The sequence below is a fragment of the Silurus aristotelis genome (assembly GCF_946808225.1).
Source record: "Silurus aristotelis genome assembly, chromosome: 9".
NCBI classification, from domain to species: Eukaryota; Metazoa; Chordata; class Actinopteri; order Siluriformes; family Siluridae; genus Silurus; species Silurus aristotelis.
The window spans coordinates 29,135,421-29,144,586 of record NC_139582.1 but is presented as its reverse complement, the minus strand read 5'-3'; the positions used below and the strand labels follow the sequence as shown (position 1 = coordinate 29,144,586).

The 9,166-nt window shown below is 44.8% G+C and overlaps 1 protein-coding gene across 2 annotated transcripts; it reads left to right on the top strand.

The window, feature by feature from the left end:
- Window positions 1-1,018: 1,018 nt before the first annotated feature.
- xpnpep1 (X-prolyl aminopeptidase (aminopeptidase P) 1, soluble) lies at window positions 1,019-9,104 on the top strand. 2 transcript variants are annotated; one of them, XM_083551434.1, is made up of 20 exons: window positions 1,019-1,164; window positions 2,849-2,973; window positions 3,850-3,913; window positions 4,054-4,158; window positions 4,258-4,350; window positions 4,428-4,571; window positions 4,662-4,757; window positions 5,823-5,904; window positions 6,005-6,215; window positions 6,374-6,463; window positions 6,559-6,609; window positions 6,711-6,769; window positions 6,868-6,945; window positions 7,266-7,337; window positions 7,425-7,485; window positions 7,668-7,737; window positions 7,878-8,051; window positions 8,199-8,275; window positions 8,384-8,482; window positions 8,804-9,104. In XM_083551434.1, the coding sequence occupies exons 2-20, from the start codon at window positions 2,857-2,859 to the stop codon at window positions 8,921-8,923; spliced, it is 1,863 nt and encodes a 620-aa protein (XP_083407560.1). In that variant the 5' UTR covers window positions 1,019-1,164; window positions 2,849-2,856; the 3' UTR covers window positions 8,924-9,104. The 2 variants fall into 2 exon arrangements, with proteins under 2 accessions (XP_083407560.1, XP_083407559.1); XM_083551433.1 differs by lacking the exon at window positions 1,019-1,164 and adding an exon at window positions 1,233-2,695.
- The last annotated feature ends 62 nt before the right edge of the window (window positions 9,105-9,166 follow it).

Below are 9,166 nucleotides of genomic sequence, written 5' to 3'. Positions count from 1 at the left end.
TGTTAGTCAATCTTGCATAAGACTTATACTTGGATTACATGTTTTACACATGCACAAGATTTCACAACATTTTTGACACAATAAAATTTTTCCCTGCCCTCCACTGCCCCCTAGTGCACAGGTTCCCAACCCTGGTCCTGGACGGGATGGGACAGATCAGAGGACGTAAAGATTACAGGACAACCCGGGAGAGTTCTGGACAGTATGAGGCTTGGAAAGAAGGAGAGTACAGGAAAGGACAAGACAAAACGGGGCATTAAAGGACACTTCAGCACAGGAGACAGAAAAAATATTTGAATATTCAGAGGCCTTGGCCTACCAAGAACAAAACCGATGGATAATACAGAAATACCTCACTACAAGTCTCTTAGCCTGATGTTGAATTATCATAGTTTAAGTATAGACTCAGACAGGGTTCGATCCCCAGTCAGGGAACCGACCCCAGCCGTTAGGGTTGCACAAGCCAGTACACTCTTAGTGCCGGTCCCAAGCCCGGATAAATGGGGAGGGTTGCATTAGGAAGGGTATCCAGCGTAAAAAGTGTATTGTTTTGTCCTTCCTTGTTCCCATCTTGTCCTGTAATCTCCTGTCTTGTCCAATACTCTCCTGTTTTGACCTGCCTTGTCTTGTTCTGGATTCTCCTGTCTTGTCCTCTTCTGTCTTGTCCGGTCCTCCCCTCCCCTGTCTTGTCCTCTTCTGTCTTGTCTTGTCCTCCCCTCCCCTGTCTTGTCCTCTTCTGTCTTGTCTTGTCCTCCCCTGTCTTGTAATCTTCTGTCTTGTCTTGTCCTCCCTTCCCCTGTCTTGTCCTCTTCTGTCTTGTCTTGTCCCCGCCCCCCGTGTCTTGGCCTGCATTGACCCGTCCTGTACTCTTTTATATTTTGCCCCATATCATTTGTAGCCAAAAAAAATAAATAAAGCAAAATGTACAATAATGTAAATAATAATGAACGCGTTATGCGATGCGGTGGTATATTCGAGCTCATTTGCATTAAAGAAGGCGTATCCCGCGCTCTGGGACGCTACTGGAAGTGCGGGCTGATCACGTGACCGCACACGTCGACGCCTGTACATGGCGGCCTCCTGGTTTAACAAATGAACCCACGATGCTGTAGTGGCTTCTACTGATTTGGGCTGTTTTTTATTCAATCGAGACGAGCTCTAAAGGTAAATCTCATACACGTGCGGTGTCGTTTTCCCAAACAGCGAGAAAATCCGACGACAGGAACCGGAAATGGTTCGGTTCGAGCGGGCGGTGGGTTGTGTTGTCGCGCGTGTATGTTTTGCTGGGCTTTAATTATTTTTCTTCAGTCAGCAAGATCCAGCTAGTAAACAGATAAGTTTAAAATATAAATATATTATAGTAATAATATAGTGGTTTATGACTTTTATTTCTCTCTTTATGATCAGGGAGGATTTTGTTTAAATTCAGAATAAATCCGTATTTTAGCTCAAAGTAACGATCCTCAATCGTCGTATTTCAGGATTAAATGTACATATTAGTATAAAAACGAACGGCGATGCGAGTGCTTTACTATTTAGGCAGCTTGTTTTTGTTTTCCCTGTCGTCCGGCGTCACGCCCAAATCCAGCCAATCAGAGACCTGCGGCGTGTTTCCGCTAATGTGATTGGATGACGTTGTCTCATTCACAGATCCTCTTCAGTTCACTGTGAGCGCTTTTAATGAAATATATATTCATCCCAAAGCAGATTTACAGAGATAAATGTTATACAATATAAATGTATATGTTATTCCTTAATAAGAGTATCCCTAAATAGTGATAGTGACAGTGGCAGGGAAAAACCTCATTGAGATGATCTGAGGAAGAAACCAGACTCAAAAAGAACCTCATACTCGTCACAGAATGTCTATTGATCATCCATCATTGTGGAGGTGTAATGTTCAGTGATAGGAGCTTAAACGAAGAGCTGTTGGTGCAAACCTCGGTCCTGAACTGTTTAGTCCGAATCCACTCTCATAGTTCTTGAGTTGCTGAGTAACTTCTTGGATCTGTAGGCTGTTCAGATGAATCCATCTTCAGCTGCAGAGTGGTCTCCAAAGTGGTAGGGCTTAGAGATGAATCAGGTGGATCTGGAACGAAGTAAGGAACAGAATGAGTGGTCAGTGGTACTTGAGGAGCATGTTTGAGAGAAGGAGATGAAGAGCATCTCCAAAACCACAGCTCTTGTGGGATGTTCCCGGCCTGCAGTGGTCAGTAACTATTAAAAGTAGTCCAAGGAAGGAACAGTGGTGACCCGGCGACAGGGTCGGGGGGGCCGAGGATCACTGATGCACCGAACTCCTGTAGCTCAAACTTCTGAAGAAGTTCATGCTGTTGATGCTCGACAGGTCACGACTGTTTTGGCAGCAAAAGGGGACTGACACAATATTAGGCAGGTGGTCATAATGTTATGGCTGATCAGTTTTTAATGGATATTACAAAGTAAACAATGTGAAAACACTAAATATGTATGAGAAAAGCATTTTTGATGCCTGGCTCATATTAGGCAATCATCTTTTTATCAACTTTAAGTGCATGTAAGGTATTACAGTGAATCAATGTTTAACTAGAGAGTTGGACATTTTATGAGACTTCAAGACCAAAGACCTGAGTACAGTCAGACTTTGAGCTCCTTGTGCACTGACGTTTCTCAGACCTTAGAGAAAATCCGAGCTAGAACCCAATCATGAGCACAGGTAATATATATAAAACAGAAATTATTTACACATTGATGTTACTTTATAGCAGATGAGTTCTCCGATTTCTAACCTTGTGAATAACATAAATGTTCGAGTGACCAGAATGTCACGAGACCTACGGACTTACGGAGGAGTGTGTATTGTGTGCAGACGCCGCCATGTCCCCGAAGATCACGGTGGAGCTGCTGAGGAACCTGAGGCAGGCCATGAAGAATGGAAAACACTTTGCCGACCCCATCCATGCCTACATCATCCCTTCAGGAGACGCCCACCAGGTGAGAATGTTGTTTATCGTCGCGCTTCTAAAAGTCGGAACGATACGATCTCGCACAGCCAAAATACAATATATATTTGCAATACTTTTTCACTGCGTACTGTGCGGAATCGAACGACGTCACGCCGGAATCCTGCTATACCCCATAGCGCCTCATTTGCACGGTGTATGCGTACCCCACTTTAAACCTCCATACGTCTCATTTACACGTGCAGCGCTTCAATAGTGAGCCAATCGAATATCTGTTCTGCTGAATATCTGAGGAAAGATATTTTAATGCGAACGTAACTTCCGAACCATGTCTTTTTTTTCCATACACGTAAGATGCGGATGTGTACGTGTGTGCGAGAGACGTGTCAGACCGTGTGTGTGAAATCACCTGATCACGTGTGTCCTCTGAGAGCGCTATAAACCCCCCCCTTTCCCACTGACAGTTGAGATTAAGGCTAATTAAGGCCTGATTGCGCACGAGACGTGGCTCAAACTTCAAGGTCCACCTGTCGCCGTCTGCGTGTTTCTCTTTAATTGCCAATTTGTATTTTCCTTGTCTTTTGCTTGCTAATGATGAAACAAACAAAAGGACACTCAGTTATAATTGTGGAGAAGTTGCTGAGTGTGCGCTTATACGTATAAAAGCTCTACAGACACTCAATGGACAAAAGCATCGGGACACCAGACTTTTCCAGCCTCCACCGTATGGTATCGAAAACTCGGAGGCACACGGTTTTATAGGACGTCGAAGAGAGAGCTCAAACACTATTGAAAAATTGCCACTGAATGTGTCGCATTATTCTTCTCAGGTGTGCACAAACTATTGTTTTTTATAGTGTACTTTAGGATCATGGCTATTAAATTCCAAGCTGTTTGTTCTTTACAGAGCGAATACATCGCGCCATGTGACTGTAGACGTGAGTTTATCTGCGGATTTAACGGCTCGGCAGGTACGTGTGTGTGTGTGTGTGTTCTGGTTCTCAAGGCTGAGACATCTTGTGTTGTATTATTTCTATGTGGTTACTGTTTATTTTTCCATCCATGTGTGTTCTGTTGTGTACACCTGTCTGTGTGTGTGTGTGTGTTTTAGGCACTGCTATTGTAACTGAGCAGCACGCCGCCATGTGGACGGATGGACGCTACTTCCTGCAGGCCAGCCAGCAGATGGACAATAACTGGACACTGATGAAGATGGGTAAATACTTGTCTATTTCAAATGTCATCAGCTAACTGGTTATGTCACGGTTCTGTTTCTGAGACGACACTGTGACGTCCCCGTGTCTTCCTCCTCCAGGCCTGAAGGAGACGCCGACCCAGGAGGACTGGCTCATCGGCGTCCTGCCGGAAAACTCCAAAGTGGGAGTCGACCCCTGGATCATCGCCGCCGGTTCGATTTATACACAAAGTTAACAAATCGGTAAGTGCAGAAACGCGAGCGGGATGTTAACGTTCTGCGTGTTCCAGATCAGTGGAAAAGCATGGCGAAGGCCCTGAGCGGCGCCGGACACAGTTTGGTTGCCGTTCCAAAAAACCTCATCGACGCAATTTGGGAGGAGCGACCCGCTCGACCCAGCACTCAGCTCAGCGTCCTGGGGCTCCGATATACCGGTCAGAACACAATCAAACACAAAAACACACACAATAAATATCATCTAATGGGGAAGAAGTGATTATAAATAGCTGTGTGTGGTTGATCAGGTCTGACCTGGCAGGACAAGATCCTGCAGCTGAGGGCAAAGATGGCCGAGAGGAAGATCTCCTGGTTCGTGGTGACGGCCCTGGACGAGATCGCATGTCTGTTTCAGTAAAGCCCTTGTGTGTGTGTGTGTGTGTGTGTGTGTGTGTGTGTGTGTGTGTGTGAACCAGCATGATCATGACACAGTTCTCAGCCTCCTCTCGTCTTGTTCATTGAGTGCGGTATTGATGATCATTGCATATTTGTAAATTCAATGTGGGATAAATTCCAGTGTGTGTGTGTGTGTGTGTGTGTGTGTGTGTGTGTGTGTGTGTGTGTGTGTCAGAGGTGCACAAATGTTATAGTGTTACACGCACGTTTTTGGTTATTCCTCACTTGAGGTAGATCCACAAAGAGGAAAATTTTGTTTACACGGTCATCGAAAAACATCTTACAAAAAAAAGGTCCTCGATTTTGTCATTGTCACTGTAGCAATATAAATCTTCTTTCAGCTTCTCCCATTAGGGGGCGCCACAGTGCATCATCCCTCTCCATACCTTCCTGTCCTCTATATCTGACTCTTTCAAACCAACTACCTGCATGTCTTCTCTCACCACATCCATAAACCTCCTCCTTGGTCTTCCTCTTTTCCTCCTTCCTGTTGTCTCCATCCTCAGTATTCTCCTACTGATACACCCCATGTTCCTCCTCTGCACATGTCCAAACATCTCAATCTCACCTCCCTCACCTTGTCTCCAAAACGTCCTACATGCGCTGTCCCTCTAATAAACTCATTTCTAATCCTGTCCATCGTCGTCACTCCCAACGAACATCTCAACATCTTCAGCTCTGCTACCTCCAGCTCCACCTCCTGTCTTTTACCCAATGCCACTGTCTCTAAACCAGACAACATCTCAGTCTAGCAATATGAATATATACTCAGTTTAATTTAATTGAAACCAAACAGACATTTTATTCAAAATTGTTTTCAAAAATTCAATCTGTTGATGTTCACAAATGTTAATAATAATAAAATAATAATAAAAACGACAAGCATTTTTATGGTGTGCATGGTTTCTTCCTCCGTGACGTACCGACATTGAACCGAACTGTGAAGTTCTTGAACAAAGTTCTTGAAATGTCCTCAAAGTAAGTGAGGTACGAATAATCTACTTTATTCCCAGGGCTTTTTAACCTGCGAGGCTCAGACATCGAGTACAACCCTGTGTTCTTCGCGTACGCCATCATCGGGATCGACAGCATACGGTAAGAAGAACATGCTTGCTGCTCAGTCATGCACAAAATTGATCTTTTTCCTTTTTTTTTTATTAATGGATTGATGTGAAACGCTGTGGTCCTGCTGAAGGTTATTCATGGAAGAGAAGCGTCTGGAGCACCCGGTGGTGAGGCAGCACCTGGAGCTGGACACGGCCGCTAAGCCTGAGCTGTGTGTGCAGTGTTTACCATACGAGAGCGTGTACTCGGAGCTGCAGGCCGTGTGCTCGGCTCTCGGCCCTAAAGACAAGGTGTGGATCAGCGACAAGGCCAGCTGCGCTCTCACCCAGGCCATCCCGAAGGTCAGTCAAACTCTCTCTCACACACCCACAGCCACAGATCTCTTATACAATGGTGTGCCTCCAACTTAGTGGTAGCAGTCAGAGAGAGAATCACAGGGTGGGAAAAGGCAAGTGTCCCAATACTTCTGGCAATATGGTGAAGGACGTTTCTCCCTCAGATCCACAGATCTCCAATCCCGTACACGCCTCTGTGTCTGGCCAAAGCCGTGAAGAACCCCACTGAGATCCAGGGGATGAAGATGGCGCATGTAAGGACAAGTCAGAGAACTAATGATCTAAATAACCGTGTATGGTCACATGATGCCTCCTCAGATAAGCGCAAAATTTACCTTCGACTTTTCAGATTAAAGATGCTGTTGCACTCTGCGAGCTCTTTTCCTGGCTGGAGAAAGAGGTATCCCCTTAACACCTTTACATAAAAATAATAGCTTTTAAATGTGTGTGTGTGTGTGTGTGTGTGTGTGTTGATTCATTCACGTTCCTTTTTTCCACCAGATTCCGAAAGGTACCGTGACCGAGATCTCTGCGGCGGATAAAGCCGAGGAATTGCGGAGGTTAATATACATATTTTTAACCCTCTTGCACATGCATCATTTAAAAAACACCGATATTAACGAGATCGTTTTTTATCCTTCTTGTGATTTATTTCCAGTCAACAGAAGGACTTTGTCGGTCTCAGTTTTCCCACCATCTCCAGCGTGGGACCGAACGGCGCCATCATTCACTACCGGTGTGTGTCCTTCAACTCCCCCAAGGGCTTTCATTCCACTCTCCTCTTCTGTGAAGACCACTAGATTTTGTGGAGATTTGTGCTCATTCAGACATAAGGGCATTAGTACATAAGGCAGGTCTTCTAGTTCAGGTGAAGGAAAATTGTTCATGTGTAGACGCTCTATATACCGGTGAGTTCCTCCACCTTTGTGGTAACAGTTTGTGGAAGAGGCACATATGTGTGGGAAGAGTCAGGTGTTCCAATACTTTTGTCCATATAGTTTTTTCTTCTTTTTTTCTATATGACCGAATATTTAAAACCACTGATTTGCTTCCTAGACCACTTCCTGAGACCAACAGGACCCTGACGATGAACGAGGTTTACCTGATCGACTCCGGAGCGCAGTACATGTACGCACAAACATCCTCGCGTTTCAATTTAACGACGCAAATAAGACATGCATTAATGTAGCTTTCTCGACTGCCTCACGTGCGCAGGGACGGAACGACGGACGTGACGCGGACGGTGCACTTCGGAACCCCGACGGATTACGAGAAGGTGAGCATAAACACCCCGAAACACAAAATTTACACTGTAGGTGTGTGTAGTGTCCAGACTGACCTGTAGATGGTGATAAAGTGTCGTCTGATGTGTGAAGAAGGTCAGTACTGTCTTATGGCTCCCTCTGCAGGAAGTGAAGAGTAACAGCAACTGTATTTTAATTTTGTTTGTTTTTTTAGGAATGCTTCACGTATGTCCTGAAGGGCCACATCGCCGTCAGTGCTGCTGTTTTCCCCAATGGAACTAAAGGTAGCTGGATGGATTGATAGATGGATGAATAGGAACACATTTAATACATTCAAAGTACTAAAGTCATTCAATGCAAATAATGAACACCATCCAAAAGACAAGGGTCATTCAAGTGTGTGTGTGTGTGTGTGTGTGTGTAGGTCACCTGTTGGACTCGTTTGCTCGTGCTGCTTTGTGGGAGTCAGGGCTCGATTATCTGCACGGCACCGGACACGGAGTCGGCTGCTTCCTCAATGTCCACGAAGGACCCTGCGGCATCAGCTACAAAACCTTCGCCGATGAGCCGCTGGAGGCCGGAATGATCCTCAGTGACGGTACACACACACACACACACACACACACACACATTATAAACATCATTTGGTCCTACATTAATTCTGTTTATATATTATTGTGTATAAGTAGTATAGTATGTAGTATAATATTGTTCACCCAATTTATTCTATTTCTTTCTTTTCAAGAGCCTGGATATTATGAGGACGGCTCGTTCGGCATTCGACTGGAAAACGTTGTCCTGGTCGTTCCTGCAAAGCCTAAAGTAAAATCTCTCTACTTCATCTCTTCATCACTCATTCAAATCGACGCAAACCCTTTTGTATCTCCAGACCTTGTTTATGTGATCACGCATCTCTCTTTCATCGGTCAGTATAACTACAGGAACAGAGGCAGCCTGACGTTCGAGCCCCTGACGCTCGTCCCCATTCAGGTGAAGATGATTAACACAGAGCTGCTGACGCAGAAAGAGGTGAGAATACACACACACACACACACACACACACATGGGCACACACATGGGCACACAGGCATCAATGATTTATAGAGTTTTAATGAATGCCTCAGATACACTTATTTGCACTGGTTTGGAATATTTAGAAAACTTATTTTAATTAGCAAAAAATGTTTAATTCCATTAGTCAGTGTGTCACATGGCATTCTTGAGAAGAGCTGATGAATGTGGTTAGGTGGACACTTTTAGACAATAAAGAGTGGACCAGGTGGACTGCCTAAAAATACATTTACCCACAATATCGATGATGTGTATTAAAATTTCTTTCCTCCCCCGCAGCGCGATTGGCTCAACCACTACCACCGGCAGTGCCGTGAGACGATTGGCGCAGAGTTGGAGAGGCAGGGCAGGAAGGAGGGCCTGGATTGGCTGATCAGGGAGACTCAGCCAATCACATAGTCCTCCTCTGCTCATTTTTATTTATCCTAGTTCTTTAATTGGTAATGACTTTTCTCTGACCTTGTGCTCTGAATATTCTTAATGCATCTCACACACACACACACACACACACTCACACACACACACACACACACACTTTGAGCACTTGTTTTTCAATACAATAAAAACAAGATCGACAAACGCCACTGACTACATCTTGTGATTTCCTTTTTTTTTTTGGTAAGATCTACAAATATTTTGCAT

Excerpts from the sequence above, each read along its gene's own strand:
- xpnpep1 (XM_083551433.1), top strand. Across the intron at positions 4,351-4,427 it reads CCCCTGGATCATCGCCGCCG|ATCAGTGGAAAAGCATGGCG; the intron begins GTTCGATTTATA and ends TGCGTGTTCCAG. Across the intron at positions 4,758-5,822 it reads GGCCCTGGACGAGATCGCAT|GGCTTTTTAACCTGCGAGGC; the intron begins GTCTGTTTCAGT and ends CTTTATTCCCAG.